Below are 21,621 nucleotides of genomic sequence, written 5' to 3' on the forward strand. Positions count from 1 at the left end.
GTTGTAATACTTTGGGGTAGGTGTGTATTCAGATATATATATTTTCCACATATACAAAAGTGCACTTTTTAGAACTGCATGTGGGAAAGATTAGAGATTGAGATTCAGAGCGTTTGAACACAAGGCCATTAACAATCAACTGCTCTGTTATATAAATGAGAGAATTCTCTGGATAAGGGTTTTGACAAATGCTGTAAATGTAGAAAAAGTGCCTTGTAGCTGTTTCTTATTGCCGAGTGAATCTCCATTAGATTGATTGATTGAACCCAACACTAAAGACTAAAAGTATCAGAGCAAAACTTCAACAAACAAGAGGATAAAAACCCCCACAGTAATTCCCTGTAAATCCCTTCAGAACCCGGACCCTCTTGGTGATGATGTACATCTCTGAGCCGTGTCCTCCTGCTGCCTCACTGCTTTTCCTTCATCCGTCTGTAGAACAGGAGGTGAGCTGGCTGTTGATCTCACAGAACATGGTGGACAAACGGGTTTATTAGATATAATCTGGTCTTTTTATTCATGTATTAAACATATAGTAAGCTTTAACAGAGGAAAATGAAAATATTTAATCTTTTTTTAAAACTTTCTCCATTTCCTGCGCAGCAGAACTCTTGACAACTGTTAAGACAAGCGCAGATATTTTTTCCCGCGTCTAAAAGTCTGAAAGTAATACACATTTTGGCACAAAGGATTAGAATAACAACAAATACAGGCTTGTAGAAATTCCCCGAGAAGTGAGTATGAGGCTAGCATGTTGCTCTTTATCTGAGAAATGGACTGAGCTAAGATCATTACCCCGAGGGTTAGACTGATTTACGTGTGTGTGTGTGTGTGTGTGTGTGTGTGTGTGTGTGTGTGAGAGCTCTATAATGATTGTACTGTATTTCATTCACTACTGTTCTGTGTGTGTTTACAGGAGGGTTCATTTATAATTTTATGAGGAACTGGGAATATTTAGTTTGTATAGGTTTTGGCTTTTTCCTCCGTACATCAGCCGTCAACAACAACGACAACACAAAAACAAAAAGACCGAAAAGAAGAGCGTAAATCAGAAGCGCGATTCACATTGCATTGATTTCATTCCTACACCATTCAACAAACGACCCAAAAAAAAAAAAAATACAAAAATCTAATTAAAACATGGCTCCATAAGACAAAATGCTAAAAAACACAAACATGTGAACCTGCATTCTTTCCTGTCGCCCGTTTTTTTTTTTTTTTTTAAAGCATTGAATATAAGTGAAAAAAGTGCTTAGAATTGCATTTTAGTCAACAAGAAAGTCCAACAGGCCAGTGTGTGTTTGTGCACTTGGGGGGGGGGGGGTGCACGTGTTTATCAGACTCCTAAATTTCAATAGCAATAAGGATTGATTTTAGTACATGCTACGTCATTATGGAGCTGCCAGGAACGAAACGATTCTACTTTTTTGATGATCGTGATAAAAAGAAAAAGAAAATAAATCGCCAGTGCAAGTGGGTATAAAAAAATACAATCAAATTATAATATCTAACATGATGGATGATGCAGAATGCTGTTACAGAAAGACTAAAAATAGGACGAAGCTTAAAAAAAAAAAGGCACATATTTTCCCTTTTTGCTATAATCATATAACTGTGAGATTCAGTAAAGCGTTTAGCAAATCGTGAGCGTTAAAATAGGAAAGAGAGGGAAAAAAAAAGATATGTCTCATAAGTAATTTCTCTTAACTCCAACAACGTGGAAAGCGGCATCGCTGTACACGTGACAAATGATTCGTTCGAACAAGATGCATATCGGATAATAATAATCTTTGACAGAAAATAAAGATCTGAAAATCTAAAAACACGTATACGAGTTGCACGTATCGACGATAAGTGCTAGGGCTTTTGCTTTTGCTCCAAAAAAGAAAAAAAGACTATGTAGAAATAGCTTTACTACTTATTGTAATGTTGAGAATTAAACACCTGAGACAACATTAATGGTATAATTTTTTTTCTCCATCCACCATATTATCAACTGTCCTCTACCAGTCTTTAAACATGTCCTCCTGTTGTTCTGTGCTGGATCAGTTGCGTTCGGTTCCACATTTACTCCAACAATCCTCATCATCTCCCCCTCACGAGCCCTTCATCCACGTCCCCCAGGCCTCTCTGTCCCTCTGCGTGGTTCATGAGGAACGCTTGGTGATGTGGTGTAGCTTTTAAGGCATGTTGTCCCGCTGCCGGAAAAAAAGGGGCGTGCTTTTTAAAAAAAATATTTATTCTTTCTTTTTATTTCTGGTGAAAGAGTAGCGGCTTGACGCTTCCGGCTTTGATTTTTGGTAGCTGGTTGCTGATGACCTCGGCGAGCATCTCGGGAAACTCCACGCTCAGAGACTTATTCACAAAGGTGTAGAAGCAGAAGTTCATCAGTCCACCAACCATCTGTGAGAGAGAACGAGAGAGAGAGAGAGAGAGAGAGAGAGAATAAATGAGAGAAAGAAGAAGAGAAACAGAATGAGAGTAAGATAGTGTGTATTTATAGTATAACTTTCATGAAAAGTTTCCTTAATTTGAGGTCAAATGTCTATGAAGGATGAAGTCTTTCTACCCAAAATATAGTTCAAGTATAAAACAGGCCTAATTATAACACACACACACACACACACACACACGTTCTATCCAGTGCAGCTCTTTGTTCAGCTGCCATCTAGTGTTCATTATTACTAACTACCGCTCAACCTGCTGTTGTGATCTTTACAACATTAGTTGTAAAGATCACATAGGTGATGGAAAAATATCAAATCATGTGCTTTTAAACTGTGAATATAATTAAGGTCATAATTTATATTTAGGGTTTTGTACAAACTACCGGACCAATAGTAGTCCTGCGTTTAAAAACAAATCAAATGAATCTGAGATTATTTTATATCATTATATATTTTGTTGACTATTTTATCTAATAATTTTCTATCAGCATTTTATGTATTAATTGATATATTTAAGTTATTAAATCTATGCATATGAAACAATGCATTTATCATATTCCTATGGTCTGTTATTTATGAATAATTTTTGAACATTTTACAGTTTTAATAACGAACACAAACTCAACTCTGATGGAGTTTCTGAAGCTTGCGTTCTGATACTGAGATGAAGTAGCTGAATTCCCCCCCAAACACACACGTGAAATGACGATCATAAAAAAAAAATGAAATAAATGTATGTATATGAATAAAGTTGTAATGTTTTTGGACTGTAATTAATATGAAACATTTTTGCATTCACATGTCCATCAGAGAACAGTGATGGAAATAAAATGAATGGCCATCCAGATGATTATGGGTTCCCTTGTGAGACTGGTTCTTCTTCATCATGAAGTCTCGGGAGATTTTCCTCACCACTGGACTTCTTACTGACGTTAAAATTGATATTTGTAATCTGGTCGTTTTTGTAACGCTGCTTGAGGACAAAGTGCTAAACAAATCAAAGTCCAAAATAAGCAAATAACCAAAGCGTACATGAGCTTGACTCTGTGAGGAGTGTCTTTATTTATAATCAGAAACTGTTCTCATCTGCAGCACATTCTGTTCCCTCTCTTGTCTGTGAAACGTTGAGCCTGAGGGGTGATGATCTGATCTCAAACTGCAGCTATCATTACACTGCAGTGTTCTGTTACACGGTGATGTATGCAGATTACTGAACTCCGTGCTCAAACCGCAACTGATGTTACAGAACAGCAGCTTGTGGTTTGAAAAAGCGATTTTTGGGTGAGTCAGACTTCCCTCACGTGTTCTAGACTGTGGCCGTGTGCAACGCCGTGGAAACGAACATGCCCCGGCATCGTACAGCGCTGTACAGTATACGTGCACGGAAAGATCAGAGTTTGTGCATAACATCACGTGAAAGCTGGGAGGAATCTGACTTCAGGTGACTTTTATTCAACGCTTTATTTGTGTATAAGCGCAGAAAAGCCGAGACTCTTACGTCATGCATGGAGTCCAGTAGCTTAGTGAGCTGGTAGAATCGTTGCCAGTTCTGGCTGGAGTTCTCCTCCCTCCTCACGATGGCTTTTCCCAGTTCTTTAATGTACGACATCCTGATCTCATCAAACACAGACTGGCTCTTCAAACCGTCCTTTGGCACTGAGGAAGAACAGAAAGGTGTCATTTATTTATTATTATTAGGAGCACGATTAACCGAACCTGAACAGTACAGGGTTCAACAACACATTTCCTGCACTTATAATGAATAGACATTTCGTGTCCCTCAGATGAGGATGGGTTCCGTTTTTCCGTCTGGTTCCTATCAAGGTTTTTCCTCCACATACCATCGCAGGTAGTTTTTCCTGGCCTGGCCACCATCACCACTTGATCACTCATTAAAGGTAAACTTACAGGGACTATTTTTAAGCGGTAAAATGTATATTTGTTTTTAGAGGCCGACTAATTTATCGGTTTTGCTGATTAATCGCCATCAATAGTTGACTGCTGGAACTATCGGCAACAATCCATACCAATGGTTTTTCCGGTTTGCCTCCGTTGCCGAATCGGCTAAGGATGTCCATGACGAGAGCGGCCTCTAGAGGCGGATCACTGACACCACATGCTGCTTGTTTTTAAACGCAAGACTGCGTGCTGCAGGAGAGCTGTAAATTATATTTATTAATGAATATATTCATATTTATTTTACTTAGCACATTTACATAATTCAGCGCTGTTTTACATGAAGTTAGTTTTTTAAAATTTATTTATTTAAATGGATACTGGATAAAAAAAACAAAAAGAAAAACGTAACATCGGTTGACCTCTATTTGTATTCTAGTTATTTCTGCAACGCTGCTTCAGGTCAATGCCCTCTGTTAAAGCGCTAAAAAAGTCAAAACTGTAACCGGATTGTATAGTTTTAGAGAAAATAGAACATATAATGTGTAATATGTACATGGCTGAATGTTAATAAATATCAGCGCATCATTTTATGAATTTCTTCTCGGTTCTCTGGAGGTTGTGGCAGAAAATGCATTTGCAAGAACTTATTTCGCTCGATAACTGCACAAGCGTTATTTCCTGTCTGGTTTTGTTTCTGCAGATATCAGATTACAGTTTCCAAACCCCGAATAATCAGACCGTGCATGCAATCTAATCCGAGCGGTACATAAATGTTTATCATGAAACGCCCGAATGCAAGCTTCACTGTGATCACGTCAAGTTTATTTCTATAGCGCTTTTCACAACAGACACTGTCTCAAAGCAGCTTTACAGAGTTAAACAGAATCACGTGACGATGTGTATGCGGGTTGAGAGGTGAGTGCTGTGCTGTGTTGTGTTGTGTTTCTCACCTGTGCTGAGCAGTAGGAGGACCTTCATGCACAGGTACTCCTCATTCGACACCTGCAGCCTCACAAACTCACTGGAGATTTTCAGCATCTGTGCACACTGGTCACCCATGTAGGGCATTTTCATCCTCTCCCTGCACACACGTGCAAAACACGCACAAATGTTTCTCCTGCACCTGACAACTGCAAGCGCAACGGTACCAGAAAGAAATTGATAGATGACTGACTCAGACTATGTTCAGGTGAAAAAATAATAGCTGATTAAAGCAAATGGTGTATTTGGTTTATCGTTCTTTTATTGCTTCCATCTTGTATAAACACTGGTCCTGGAGCAGAGTGTGAGTGAGTTAAGAAGAAACGAGAAGTGTACATACTCGTTAATCACAAGGTCTGGGGCGAAACACAGCATGTTGCCGTTACACTGCTGGTAAGATCTCCAGCCCAGACCGAATGACATGAGGAAGAGCCAGGAGGACTGCAGCAGAGTCATCTGATCGTCCAGGTGAAGGTTCCTGAAACCTAGAAACAGAAGACGTTCATGAGCCTGCAGGTAGGTTCGGTGCAAGAGCGTCACAAGAGCTTTCAATTCAGGTCTTCATCAGCAAAACGGTAAAGGTGCTGATCCCAAACTCACTAAACGCATGTAGACGAGTTCAGCCAATCAGAAGCACCGAACACTGTACATGAAGCACAGCTACAAATACAGGAGTCAAGAGTTTCAGTCACTGCGTAAAGCAGACGCAGAATCCGGTACACTCGCAATCTGTTTCATGTTGCTCAATTGATCCAGTTTCACTGAATATTACCGGATTGTTCATAATGTCTCAATATTCAAACACAAAACTCCATTTTTCCACATGCACTTTCAAACTATAATCTGTAAATCTATAATCTGCTGGACAGGGACAATCATGGGTTGGTACAAATTAATATTCTGAATCTAGAGTTGATAACCTCAAAAATAATAGAACTATAGTGGACATTCGTTGTCCTTCTGATGAGTCTGGTTCCTCTCAAGGTTTCTCTCTCACATAACAGGGTGTTTTGCGTTGGCTGTATTGAGCCACAGATGCATGAGTCGTATATGTAGAAGATGCTGGAAAACCAAATAATATACAGTTACTTAAAGGTTATTTTTAAGAATGGTTTAACTACTATTCAGGACAAACAATGGATCTAGAATTTGTCTTTTATACAACTGAGCAGCGGTGTGGTTAAGGGCCTTCCTCAGGGGCCCAGGAGTGGGCGTCATGAAATCATCATGACCTTCTGATCCAAAAACCAATGCCTTAAACACTAAGCTGCCAACTGCTCACAGAAACTTGGGTTTGAGGATGATAACAGTTATATGATATTCACTGCTTTATTTCATGGCAGTTTTATGCAATATGATGAAATTAATAATAATCCTAAAGGGACACTTTAAATATTAAGCACTGAATATCACCTTTTTCCCCTTAAAACCAACCTGCGTTTACACACTATTTATCCTCAACCTGTGACGAATACCACCACATGTGAGTCTATGAGCTGAACAATAAAAGTGTGTGTGTGTGGGTTGTCAGTACCGGGCAGAGCTTTGGCCCACTTGACTGCAGAGACGAACTGGCGTCCTCCCAGTCTGTTCAGGGTGGTCATGAGACGTGTGGAGGTGTCTGTGACCGTGCTGTCGTAGCCGGCGTAAATGGTCTCTGGTTCGATGGCTTTGAGCAGAGACAGCATGGTGGGCACCAGCTGCGGCATGGCTTTGGGCACCAGCGCTCGTTGCTCGGGTGGTGGAGGCGGAGCCAGTTCGGTCGTGTTCGCCTGCTGTACACCCTTCATCTTCATCTTCTTGGCTTTACGTGCTGGAGAGGGGGAGAGGGTTTTCAAATAGGCTGGTCAATGTGGATATTTGGGTGACGACTATTATTAGAGGTCATGACCTTCATATGATAAGGTTCTAAACTGACGGCTCGAAAGCTTGAACAGAGACCGAGAAGTCAAAGTCCAGGGGAGGGGGTGGAGTTTATCTCCAATCCAACTCGTCCTCTAAAACCCCTAATACACACAATACTGTACAGCACAACACACCACATTCGGCAAGCAAACTCATTTATATTCTTCTATTAATATTCATTTAAAGTCTACAAATCTATTAGAATCAATGAAATATCTATGTAGCTGATTTCCAACAAGGAAAATTCTGGAGGATGCGTTCTCTGTACAATATCATGTTATACTAGACTTTACTGGGCCTGTGAAAAGTTTGGAAACACCATTTTTTGAGAGACATGTATGTTCCTTCACATTGGAATAATAATAACGCTAACAGCTATTTAGATGGTACTGCATGGTGTTGAAGCATGGAATGTTTTTTGTTTTTCAGTTTTCCTTTCACCTGGATAGAAGTCTTCAATGTTCCCTGCTCTAAAACAACCCCAAACCTTTAAGCGTCCACCTCCATGTTTGCCTGCGGGTGTGAGGCAGTCTGCTAACATCATCTCTTCTGTTCTCCAGCTTACATAAGTTCTTCTGTCAGAGCCAAAAATCTCCTTTTGTGCAGTCTTTTTTTGTGTGTTTCTGCCTTTAATTTGTTGTATATCAAATGAAAGAAACATAGATGTGTCCCAAAAGGCATAAAAGACAAGATGTTTCCAGACTTTTGACAGTCTCTGTATGTAGAGAGGATATGTAGTGAATGGGAAAAGTCTTTAAACACAAAATATACATGGATATCAAAACTTCTACATAAAGAAACAAAACTAGTATATTAAAATGAATAAAATTACAGTGACACAAATCCTCTCCATTTTGCTCTTTATGTGATATGAGCCCACAGTGTAGCCGAGTCGCAGACAGACTGCTATTCAGCCCACGTTTACGGCATCACCAAGTTTTACCTTCCAGGTTCATGCCGGCCATCAGGCACTTGCGGTAGCGGCACGCGGGACAGTTCTTCCTGCGGATTTTGTCGATGATGCAGTCGTTTCTCCCGGCGCACAGGTAATTGTGTTGCCCTGCAAGGATTCAAAATAGTCCATTAGTTTTAGTCAATAATCCCAAAAATACTCATTTATGATTAACAGCTTTTACTGCGGCGGTCAGAAATCAGCAGGAGGCACAAGGGACCTTTTGATTAGTTTCAGACATTCCTGATTATAGCAACACGAGACAGACCTGCATCGGGGATGGTTACGCGTACACGAACGATATCCTCAGAGAAACGGCTTTTTAGGTTCTAGCTGGTGTTGGTGAACATGTCAAGTTACACCTAGGGTTGAAAATGTCCATGGAAACTTCATCTGGGGAATTTTGGAAATATTCCAAGTTGTAAATTGATGGGAATTTATGGGAAATTTATGGGAATTATTTCGAAATTTTGTTAAAATGTATATAAACTGTATCATATACAAACCAAAAAAAAAAAGGTTCGTCTGGTCATAAGTTGACATGCATGCAAAGTAATACAGATTTAAAAAATGACGTTTTTGACTTATCGTTAGTGTACAATTACAGATATTTCTACACATATATCTCACAAATATTCTGTTCTGATCAAATAAATGCAAGCTTGATGTGCGCAAGGTACTTTACTAACGTCTTAAACACAAAAGTATGTCATATTTTTTATATTATTATTGTGTGCAGGATACAAGAAGAGATACGTGTTAAGAAGGAACGCACAGTGCATGTAGGGGGCGTGGTCTCAGTGGCCTGGCGGTAAGTGTGCTGTGTGCATGTGACTGATGAATGTGCAGAGTAGAAACTCAACTGAAAGTGTGAGATTATTTTCCAGTTCATTCAAATGGAAAGTTTCCAGTCTTGAAAATGAGAGAAATTGTGCAGCCTTAGTTACACCTCACTTGAGTAAAGCGTAAATGAGACAAGATAACATTTTCCAGACACGTGTCATTTAGCTGACGCAACAAATTCTAGTGACTATGAGGCTAATACCACTGTAAAAATCGTTACACTGTTTATACCTTCTACATGTATTGCAAAATGTTTATGTGGATTCTGCAACATGCATGTTAACATGCTCCTTTTTTTTCATCCGCTATCTAAAGGCGTGACAAACGCAGCTCGCATGAACGCCGGTTCAGATTTTTTGCTTTTCAAAAGAAAACCCACTTGTAAAACCCATTTCGCAAAAGTTTAACTTGTATCACAAAGAACAGGACATTAAATGAAATGAATACTATATTCTTTTTACATCTACATCCCAATAAGATACATTCTCTAATTGCACACTGCCGGGATGCGTTTTGTATCCAACAGGGAAGAACAGCATGTTTAAATCAGCAGCCAGAGATTTACTCACACACATGAACACACACACACACACACACACACACACGTACTGTGACACCATGCTGGTAATCTCGTCTTAACATGACGAGGCTCAGAGAGACGGCGGAGGCGAGCATCAGCAGTATTTACGGAGTTTAGTTACCATCTGCGTTCTGCCCTGAGCGCCATCCTTCAAGTCACACAAAACTAATGAACAGAACATTGAACTGTCCCCAGACGCCACTCCGAGATAAATAACGCCCTTATTAATATTCATGTAAAGTCTACAACTTTATTATAATCAATGAAAAAAGATGGCTGAGACCACGAGTTCGGAACATGACGCACGTTGGCGCAGAAACAGAGAGTCTCTTAAGTCATTTAATAGATATTTTATGTCAAACACACACACACACACACACACACACACACACACACACACACACACACACACACACACACACACACACACACTATATTTACAAAAGTTTGTGTAATCTTGCCCATAAGATTCGCATGTTGTTTTTGTTGAATCCCATTTGCTGTTACAATAACCACCACTCTTCTGGGAAGATGCTCCACTAGACTTTGGAGTGTGGCTGTAGAGATTCATAATTGATATTAAGTTTGTAATCTTGCGTACCAGTGTAGATTTATTCATTGCTAGAGACTCAAAGCACTTTTGAACGTCGCTCTGGACGAGGGCGTCTGCTAAATGCCACAAAAGTAACTGATGTAAACGTAATAAGTGTGTTAGTAAAGTCAGGTACTGATGTAGGTGAGGTGTGAAGGCCTGGAGTGCGGTCAGTGTTCCAATTCATCCCAAAGGTGTTCAATAGCGTTGAGGTCAGGGCTCTAAATGAGAACACTTAGGATCTTCCACTCTAACCATGTGTAGCGTACCTTCATTGAGCTGGTTTGGGTTTTTCTCGAATGCAATCGCATCCTAAGATGTCCTTTACAATTTGGGGAATGCCGCCAGTAAAGTCAGGTGTCCAGATAGTGTGTATATATAAAATGTATCTATATGTGGTTTGCTACCTAGTTTTCATCATTCCTGTAAAAAACAGAGATTACAATCTCCAGATTCGGGCTGCGACTACGGATCAATAAAATCGATAATAAACGATAACTAATCGTTTATCGATTACTTGGGCAGCTCAAGTTTTGGGTTTAGCGTGAAGGTAAGATACGCAGCCGCCTGCGAAATAGCAGAGAGTTCAGGGTCAACCATCAGCAGGAAAAAGTGTCCCAAGTCACGAATGAAGCACGGTGAGTAAAAACTGTAGAATCCTCATCATGTAAAAATGGTGTAGTGTAATGAAGTGCTCTTGTGTAAACTGTTTGTAACTTCAGGAAAGTCGCACTGGATCTGTTCTGTCGTGACTCGTGAGCATCGGGTCGCACATCGGCTCTCTCGTGACATCGTGATAAATTCAATTAAACCAGTGCGAACAAACACTAAAAAAGCAGCAAATCACAGCAGCAGTAAACGATCACATTTTTACTCACTGTTGTGGTTTTCTGCGAATGATGATGCATTTGTGCACCGGTGCATATTTTGTTCTTATTTTTTAATTAAGCCTGTTAGCCTGCTGCGTTTCTCCGTTTCATTTTTTTTATAGCATTTGTTTGCTACAACAGTAACTTATAGGTTTTCAAACCCGATTTACTGCGGCTTTACTACGTGATAAAAACAACAACAACCCAGCATGAGTGAATTTGTTCAAGGGAGAAATCCCTCATGTGCTCCTCAACAAGCAGCTACTATAAGCTTTAAAATGTCCAAATTAAAGAGAGTGAAACTCAATATCTGGCGATGTGAAGTACACTTCTATACATAAATACCCTGAGGTAACCTTAGGGTTCGATATAGTTATAATAAGCAGAACAGCTTAGCCATTTTTTTTCCAAATCCGATAAAAAAATAAAAATAAAATAAAATAATAATAATCAGATTAATCATTAGTTGCAACCCAACTCCAGAATAAAGAATATTTTAAATTTCCTCTGTTTTCTTCACTGGTCAGTTTTAAGGCACTAATAAATAACTTGCTGCCATATTGGAAGTAGTTTTTTTTGTGAAATCTGACTTTATTATTATCTATTTTTCTAGTTCTTCTAATTGATTTTTTCCCCCCACATATCTTTGTCTTTTTATGTCTTTAATATTTATTTGTGTGTTAGTTGTTTTTTTTTGCTGTCTTATTGTCCAGGCTGTTTTTTTTTTAAAAGAGATTTTACCTCAGTGAGTTTAAGGTTCCTGGTTAATTAAGGTTATTAACTATATAAATACATTTCACCTCATGAAACCAAAGTGCTGTTCATGTCATTGTTTTATTTATTAATTTAATTCAGATGTCAAAGCATTGGAATGACGGGATTTTAATTTAGATGTCAAAATGTCATTTTAAACATTCATTCGGGATCAAAAAAAGATTTTTTGAAGAGATTTTGAGAAGAATCTGAGGTAAAAAGTTCTTGAAACTGTCAGACCATAAAAATATTTGTGATAATTTTAAGATAAGATATACCTTTATGTTCAATAGGTCTATTATACACTCGTGTTCCTGTGTTTTCTGTTGTTTGTGAAGCCTGTATGAAAGCATGTTCATGTTCCTGTGTGTATGAGTGTTTGTGTGTGAGTGAGAGACAGAAAGTGGTGTGACTCAGAGGTGTGTGTGTGTGTGTGTGTGTGTGTGTGTGTGTTAGCGAGCCTCACCCTCACCTTCCACGGCTCTTTTGAAGAAGACCTTGCAGCTGCCGCAGGTGAGGACTCCATAATGGCAGCCGGACGCCTCGTCTGAACACACCAGGCAGATTTTGTGTGTGCCGCCGAGCTTCCCCGTGCCCGAGGACGTGGCAGTGTTGGCCTCAGGCCTGGCAGTCGAGCTAATGCACACACACAGAAAGAAAGAAAGGAAGAGAAAGAGTGAGAGAAATCATTAGGCTACTCAGGTACTATCGGTTTCAAAGCGTGATTTTTGCTATTATTTATTTAATTTAAATGCTTCACTCATGCCATTCCAGATTCAGACTTGCCTTTCTCTTTCTCTCTCTCTCTCTCTTTCTTTCTTTCTTTCTTTCTTTCTTTCTTTCTTTCTTTCTTTCTTTCTTTCTTTCTTTCTTTCTTTCTCTCTCTCTTTCCCCAAATGGGTGAAATAATAAAAAATGTAGATCAATCAAAGTTTTAACTGATAGCAAAAACAAACAAAACAGGCAAGCAAAAAAAAACCTAGAAGATAGATCGATAAGCATGTACGAAAGTGGTAACCCAACTAACCAAGCCGAAAAATAAACAAGCCGAAGCACACATACATAAACAGGATACAAATTTTGTATGTAAGTAAATGCGCAAGTAAATAAATAACCAAATAGATAAGTACATAAGTACATAACGCAGGTAAGCATGTAAAAAAAAGCAAACTGCACCGCACTGTAGTAAACATTGTGATGTTTTATGTAAGAAACTTTATTATGTAAATTGAACAATGTAATTTGTAATAATGTAATTTAACAAAAAAATTAAACAACTTGCACAACCTTCTCCGGCCCTTCTGCTTTCGATTTGAATAAAGTCGATGATAACATCTCATTATGTTTTTTTTACTTTTTATGGCTCTCACTGAACTGGAACACTACAGGAAGGTTTCGTCTACGTTCGTAATCACAGCACACACTGTGTGCGACGGAGAAATCGTTGGTCCGTGCGGCCTGCCAAAAAAAAAAAAAAAAAAAACGAGGAGCTGTGAATTAGCTCTGACATCTGGACACGCCTGAGTGTCAAATTCTACCCGAAGGTCACTTCGGAGAGACGAAACAGAGCTTTGGGTGGTTGGTGCGGCCACCAGGGGGCGACGGAAGTCTGCAAGGCGTGTGAGCTGAGCCCTGCCCTGCAGCCACAGGGGCACAGAGCTGACAGCACGAAGCTGTATCAACAACCAACACCACCCACACACACACACACACACACACGTGGAGAAAGAGAACCAAGAGAGAAAGATAGAGAGAGCGACTGAGTGAGTGAATGAGAGTGAGGGAGGGGAACACAGAGGGCACACAGCGTGTGAAACGGTGCCAAACGAATGGCCTACATGCAAATGACGTGCTGCAATAACAAAATAACGCACAAACAAACGGTACGACCGTAACGCGGTCTGATATCAGTAGATCCGGCATTAAACATCATATTGAGCTCACGTTCTCGAATTAAATTCACGGTGTTTCACCATGTTCGATATACGTGCACTAGTGTTCTCCTGCACTTTGCTCTAACCACAAAAACCTCACTGGTCCTCCACACTGGTACACATTAGTGCGGTCGACATCAACCTCTACCTTTATCTCTTTAGTGCTCGGAAGACGTGTTAAGGTTTACTGCAAATCTGATACCATAAGATCAAAAAAAGAAACAAAATGGCTTGCTTTTACTTCTCACAAAGGCGGCACGGGGAAGTACCCCTTTATCTCATTCTGCTGGTAACTACTTGTGCTAAAACCTGCACCCCTCACTACCGAATATCAACTTCCCGATCGCTGTGCTGATCTTTGCGCTAAACCAAGATAATTCGAAATTATTATAATAAGCAATAGAAGAGGGGAAAAAAGCTGGCTGTGTGCAGCCGAAAGTTGTCAAGGCGTGTTTATTTGATGCTCCGTGTTTTGTCTAGAAACCTGATAGCGGTGCAGATGTGCGGATGCGTCTCTGGTATTAGCACTAGGGTACCGTACACACATTCGGTGAATTGGCCTCACCGTAATCCACGATGGATTCACATTAGATCGATTTATTTTTAATGATTTATGTGTTGAAAGGAGCGCAATTTCTACTTTCCAGCTCACAGCGAGACTCTCCCTCTGCAGCACAACTTTGGGCTTGCGATCTTCGCATTTAACTTCCAAGTTTATGTTTTCACTTCCAAGGAACTGCATGTTTTATATAAAAAAAAATACAAAATAAAACAGTGAAGTGAAGTGAAAAGCGCAAAATTACACAATAATATAGCAACGTTTTCCAGCATGAAAAAAAAGATAAAGTAAACATACATCATTACTGACCATCACTGTTGTACTTTTGTATGCTAGTAACCTGACTTACGGCCAAACAGTTTGACTAGGAGAAAGCTCACCGTACAACATCCCTGAGTATCTGCATTCAGATTTTATCCTGAATTATGGGTATATATTTAATATATATTGTATATTTCTAGTATTTCTGACAGTTCCTCAAACCTCAGCTACATGTTCAACTTTTCCCAAAATATAAATCACTGCAACCCTGACCAGGCAGTTACTGAGGATTAACAAATAAACACTATACACTTTATAATAAAAACATGGTCTTACAAGCTTTCTCAACTCAAATCTCAGTTTAAACCCCATGCTTGAATGGGTTTCACAGTTTAATTCTAAAAGCACAATAATTATGCCACAATTACACAATATTTATTCATCCTGCATGAAATATTTTTATTTTCCAATAATATACTTACATAACACTCCATTTAAGGGACAGTGTGAATTTATATGTATATATCAGAATCACGTTTATTGGCCAAGTGTGTTGACACACACAAGGAATTTGGTTTCAGCTGTCTCTCAAAGTACAGACATAAATAACACTATACATTCAGACTGGACAATACTAAACAAAAACAGACAAGACAAGACAATGCAGACAATGTGAGAATTTAGACAGTATGAGTATTAAATAGGGATACAGATTATATAACAAATAAGTATAAAGTGTGACTGCATGGTAGTACAAATGACAGTATTGTGCATCAGGTACGATAAAGAGTTACTTTAGGACTGTGTACAAAATACAGCAGCCATAGTGTGTGTAACATATACGGATAATGTGATGACTGACAGTTCTGCAGTACAATATATATATATATATGAGAGTGCAGTACTTCTAGATATATAATATTTATATATTGCATTTGCCACATAACTAATTTGTTTGGCTGATTTTCCCGGTCTCTCGCGGATAGCACCATAGACCAAAACACTTATAAGGAATTGTTTTTATAGAGTTTAATGTTGAAATAATGAAATTTATTAATAAAAGTATAATTATTAATTATAAAATGTTAATACAGTACAGTACTGTATACATAAAATAGCATTTTGGGGTCCGTTTATCATGGGGTGTGTGTATTGTGTATATATATATATATATATATATATATATATATATATATATATATATATATATATATATATATATATAAATAAATAAATAAATATACACACTGGCAATCAAAATTAGAGAACAATTAATAAACAATTGAACAATTCTAAAATAACGTCATCTTCACTGCTCAACAGTTGAAGGAGTTTTTGTCCTGTCTATACCATGCTACCAGAACACCTTTTCCACAAATAACTAAGGCATTTAAAAAAAACATTATTTTGCAGAAAACACACTGATCAAAATTAGAGAACACTTTCAGATACCTCCTAGTTATTGGTGTTAATCTGGTACCTGGTGCTAATTTCCTTGATTATCTGTCAACCCCAATTTAACTGGCAGCCTAAATTCCAGTTTTACTGACTCTGCAAGATGGTGGGCCGTTCTAAAGAGAATGAAAGCCTCCGGCAGCAGGTTGTCCAGATGAAGCCAAAGGGATGACCCTATCAGCCATAGCAAGACAAGTTGGTCGTTCCAAATCTGTGATTTCAAGAATATTGAATTTTTACAACATCACAAACTCATTCAAGTCCGCCAAGAAGGCTGGTCGTCCACGGAAGACAAATTCAAGAGAGGACAGGATACTGTGGAGGATCTCAATGGGCAATCGTTTCCACACTGCAGCTGGAATTGCTCCCAGTTCAGTGCTGAACAGGGTAAGGATCTGTCATACAGTGTCTCAACGTTTAAGAGCATTTGGACTGAAAGCCCACTCTGCAGTGACCAAACCTCTCATTAGCAGAAAGAATCAAAAGGCTAGACTAAGCTTTGCTGAGGAGCATGTTGTGTGGACAGAGGAGAACTGGTCCAAAGTTTACTTCAGTGATGGAAGCAAGTTTAATTTATTTGGGTCCGATGGGAAACATTATGTTCGGCGACAAACTGAAGAAATACTGAACCCAAAGTGTGTAAAGAAGTCAGTGAAAAGTGGAGGAGGAAGTGTCATGGTTTGGGGCATGTTTTCTGCAGCAGGAGTTGGGCCTCTTAAACAGCTACATGGCAGAGTGAATGCAAATGTTTATCAGAACCTTCTTCAACAACATATGGTTCCTTCCATGCGTTCATCACCCAATCAGCCCGCAGTGTTCATGCAGGACAACGCTCCATGTCACACAGCAAAATGGGTAAAGCAGTTCCTTGAAACTGAAAACATTGAAATAATGACATGGCCTGCCCAGAGTCCTGATCTCAACCCAATAGAGAACCTCTGGAAAATACTTGGTGACAAAGTTATGGCCAAGAAACCCACTACAGTCACCGAACTGTGGAGGAGACTGGAAGAAGAGTAGACCAAAATCACACCAGAGCAGTGTGAGAGACTTGTGCTGTCCTGTGGCCGCAGATGTGCTGAAGTCATTCAGAGCAGAGGCCTGTACACTTCCTACTAATTGCTGACTGTTGTCCATGCTACAGTCATTGTTGTTCTCTAATTTTGATCAGTGTGTTTTCTGCAAAGTAATGTTTTTTTTTAATTTTGTGAAAAAGTTCTGGTAGCATTGTATAGACAGGACAAAACTCCTTCAAAAAACTCCTTCAAGATAACATTATTTCAGAATTGTTCAATTGTTTATAAATTGTTCTCAAATTTTGATCGCCAGTGTGTCTCTCTCTCTCTCTCTCTCTCTCTCTCTCTCTCTCTCTCTCTCTCTCTCTCTCTCTATATATATATATATATATATATATATATATATATATATATATATATATATATATATATATATATATATATATATATATATATATATATATGGTGCTGGGTTACATAAGTGCAGATTTACTTTCATGGAGCAGCTCTGGGTGAGTCAGTCTTGCGATATATCTGCTTTTGCTAGGATTTTAAAAAGCAAGCCAATTCCTTGAAATAGTCTCACAGAAAAAGCAGAAGGTTTCTGCCGGCAGGAGCGAGAGAGCCGTGCACAGCTAATCAATCTCACGGTTCTGAGAAAACCGGTCTTGAGGTTTTTCACATTTTTTACATTCTTATTTTATAATTGTATTTTTTCTCATAAAGTCTGAACCTTGATGGTCTCTGGTGACACGGGACATACTTAATCTTCTCTTAGTGTCTGTAGAACGAGATCTCCTGGTTTGCAAGCAGTGAAAAATCCTAATGATGGCTCTCGACAATAAATGACAGAAAGTGTCTTGGATAAAGGCATATTGATGGTTTTCCCCTAAAAAACTTGTCGATATTACAATAACAATAAGACCATGGAAACCTGTTTCTGGTGATTTGTACTCATGTTGAAATAGCCTCGTTCTATTGGCAGATGAGTTTACAAATTGTTTCTTAAAAGAGGCAAAATGATCTGTCAAAAGATTAAAAAATACTAATTTGGCTAATTATGTACTGTACAGCATAATATGCATAGTGTAGTATTATATATTGTACAGTATATTATGTATATATAATATGCAGGTTAGAATATTACATGCAGAACAATATAAAAGGTAAAGAACTGTAATGTACATTATATACAGTACAGTATATGAGGTGCACTGTATTATATACAGTACGGTATATGAGGTGCACTGTATTATATACAGTATGGTATATGAGGTGCACTGTATTATATACAGTACGGTATATGAGGTGCACTGTATTATATACAGTATGGTATATGAGGTGCACTGTATTATATACAGTACGGTATATGAGGTGCACTGTATTATATACAGTACAGGGTATGAGGTGCACTGTATTATATACAGTAGGTATATAAGGTGCACTGTATTATATACAGTACGGTATATGAGGTGCACTGTATTATATACAGTAGGTATATGAGGTGCACTGTATTATATACAGTACAGTATATGAGGTGCACTGTATTATATACAGTAGTATATGAGGTGCACAGTATTATATACAGTATATGAGGTGCACTGTATTATATACAGTAGGTATATAAGGTGCACTGTATTATATACAGTACGGTATATGAGGTGCACTGTATTATATACAGTAGGTATATGAGGTGCACTGTATTATATACAGTAGGTATATGAGGTGCACTGTATTATATACAGTAGGTATATGAGGTGCACTGTATTATATACAGTACAGTATATGAGGTGCACTGTATTATATACAGTACAGGGTATGAGGTGCACTGTATTATATACAGTAGGTATATGAGGTGCACTGTATTATATACAGTACAGTATATGAGGTGCACTGTATTATATACAGTACAGTATATGAGGTGCACTGTATTATATACAGTACAGTATATGAGGTGCACTGTATTAGATACAGTAGGGTATGAGGTGCATTGTATTATATACAGTACGGTATATGAGGTGCACAGTATTATATACAGTACGGTATATGAGGTGCACTGTATTATATACAGTACGGTATATGAGGTGCACTGTATTATATACAGTACGGTATATTAGGTGAAGTACAGTATAATTATTAACCACACTGTATATTTGCAGGTGAAATGTTGTTTAGTTGGATAATGTTTTTAACTAGTCTTGGCGGCCTGTTAGGGAGACAAATATTTTATTTGCAATTAAGTGCTGTGGGTTTTGGACGGCTAGGACGTCTCCTGAGTCGTTAGGTAGAAAATATAAAAGGATAATGACTGAAATAATACCAATTAAAACCAACAATTACACTATTTATAAATTTTAATGAAATGTCCTTCATTAAAAGGCCTTAAACATGCATCATTATGTTTGATATTACCTTGGTAATCTTGAGAGCTATAGGTCAGGTTGGGGTGGAAAGTCCTTTTTATTTTTTTTAGAAGGTTAACCACGACAAGAGAATACAGAATGGATTTTACATAGTACGAAGGCAACAGATTCATTTTTATTTTTGTCGAGACTTGTTCCCAATCTGCTGCCCATGGATTCTGAACTTCAGCCTCAAGGCTGTATTTTAGTCATTGTTTTTTTTGTTTTTTTTTTCTCTACGTTTGCTTTGTTTTCCTGAACGTGTGAGTATTAAAGTGCTATGCTCTGGTACTGAATGTTAAAAAGAAGTTCTTCCAACACATTTAACTTTCAGTTCTAGGTCAAAATAATCACAGTTTAACAGTGTAATCTCGGGTTTGTACGCCGCCCTCGCGACTCTGTAACTACTGGAGCGTGACAACAAAAGAGAGTCACTGGAGATGCCCTTTAAATAATGAAAGAGAGCAGAGGAAATGTCTGATATACAGTTGCATGGCATTATATACAGCTATATACAGAAGAAAACCCGCACAAAAAAAAAGGATGTGAAGTGAAAGCTGAACCTCAAACCGGATAGTTTTCGGTGGCATTTCTCAGTTATATAGTAATATTCAACATATTTTAGCTTTGTCCCAAAATGCTTTTTTAATTTAATTAGAGTTTCTTAATCTAATCCTTCCCAATCTCCAAACATGATAAAAACCAGGATGTACAAAACTGGTTATCAGTCCGTTAATATTTCCATAATTTCAGTTAGCCCGAGGTAATATCAATATTGATATAATGTTTACATTTTATGTGAGATGATGTAAGTCACGACAGTAGAATAACCGTAGTACCTTTTTCCATAAAATTTACATAAGAAGGTAAAAGTACTATTCTAACATTAAAACATTTAGAAAGTTGCCTTTAGTCAATTTAAATATTCGCTTTTTGAACATCCCATTCCACATTTAGTCTCCATTTGCTGTTATAATAACCTTTGTTTTCGCTAGATATTGGAGTGTGAGAGTGGGGGGTTCCCTGGTGGTCTAGTGGTTAGGATGCGGCGCTCTCACAGCTGCGGCCCGGGTTCGATCCCCGGTCAGGGAACCAACCCCAGCCATTAGGGTTGCACAAGCCTTAGTGCCGGTCCCAAGCCCGGATAAATGGGAAGGGTTGCGTTAGGAAGGGCATCCAGCGTAAAAACGTGCCAAATCAAACATGCGGATGGTCTGCTGTGGCGACCCCTAACGGGAGAAGCCGAAAGAAAGAAAGTATTATTGGAGTGTGAGAGTGGAAATTTGTGCTCTTTCATTCACAAGGGTGTGAGTAAAGTCAGGTAATGATGTAGGTGTGGTGAGGAGATCTGGGAGCATGTCAATTCATTCCAAAGGTGTTTCATAGGGTTGAGGTCAGAGCTCTATAGCAGGCCACTCAAGATCTTCCACTCTAACCCATGTAAACCATATCTTCATGGAGCTGGCTGGAATAGTTACATATTAATTTATCAGTAACTCCATTTCTTACTATACCCAATGCTCCATTTCCCCTCCCTTTTTAACAATCATCTTCTAAATAATCATATAACTGTATTACTGCATCTATAAAAGGGCACACTTTGTGCCCTGTGTACCTTTTGTACACCTTTCTATCCATGAGCTTCAGAATCTGATTGGCTCTCCATGCTTTTGTGTGTACAACATTTTATAGGGAAAAGAACTGCCCCATATGGACTGGAATAAAACATAGACCTATGTCCTAAAAGAGTATTAACGGTTTGTGTAGGAATCAAGAGATAATCAAATTGCCTAAATCTGTGAACTTAAAAAAGGTTACTCACTAAGCATTCCAGACTCCACTGTCAATGCTAGAGGGCTGGCTTGCATAATTTTTAGCAAATCTAATCATATAAATATTGTGATTTCCATATCCAAATGTTGTGATATGGGTTGTAAAAATGTCTCCGAGTGGTATATCTTTTTTTTGCTATATCGCCCCGATCCAAATTCCAACTCCTGTCAACATGTTTATACGTTCAACAATATATACCAAACAAGTTTCTCTTTCAGAAGCCAATTCTCCCTTGGAAAAGGTGCCAGTGTGGAGATCGATATGGTGGCGATGACGCCACCGAGAAGCCGGTGTGCGCTACGTTCTTGTGTCAGAGTATTGCATTGCGGTCAGAGTCAGT

At 38.6% G+C, this 21,621-nt stretch overlaps 1 protein-coding gene across 2 annotated transcripts in view; it reads right to left on the reverse strand.

Annotated features, from left to right (window-relative positions):
* Positions 1-1,060: 1,060 nt before the first annotated feature.
* nr3c1 (nuclear receptor subfamily 3, group C, member 1 (glucocorticoid receptor)) overlaps positions 1,061-21,621 on the reverse strand; it is a 43,886-nt gene continuing 23,325 nt past the window's right edge. The window contains exons 3-9 of one of the 2 annotated variants that reach the window (XM_046858787.1): positions 12,294-12,457; positions 8,176-8,292; positions 6,862-7,140; positions 5,668-5,812; positions 5,297-5,427; positions 3,946-4,103; positions 1,061-2,403 (exon numbers count right to left, since the gene is read on the reverse strand). In XM_046858787.1, the coding sequence (XP_046714743.1) occupies positions 2,251-2,403; positions 3,946-4,103; positions 5,297-5,427; positions 5,668-5,812; positions 6,862-7,140; positions 8,176-8,292; positions 12,294-12,457 (1,147 nt within the window). In that variant the 3' untranslated portion in view covers positions 1,061-2,250. Of the gene's footprint in view, positions 2,404-3,945; positions 4,104-5,296; positions 5,428-5,667; positions 5,813-6,861; positions 7,141-8,175; positions 8,293-12,287; positions 12,458-21,621 lie in introns of both variants that reach the window. The other variant, XM_046858786.1, reaches the window with a different exon arrangement.

This window comes from Silurus meridionalis, chromosome 10 (assembly GCF_014805685.1).
Source record: "Silurus meridionalis isolate SWU-2019-XX chromosome 10, ASM1480568v1, whole genome shotgun sequence".
NCBI lineage: Eukaryota > Metazoa > Chordata > Actinopteri > Siluriformes > Siluridae > Silurus > Silurus meridionalis.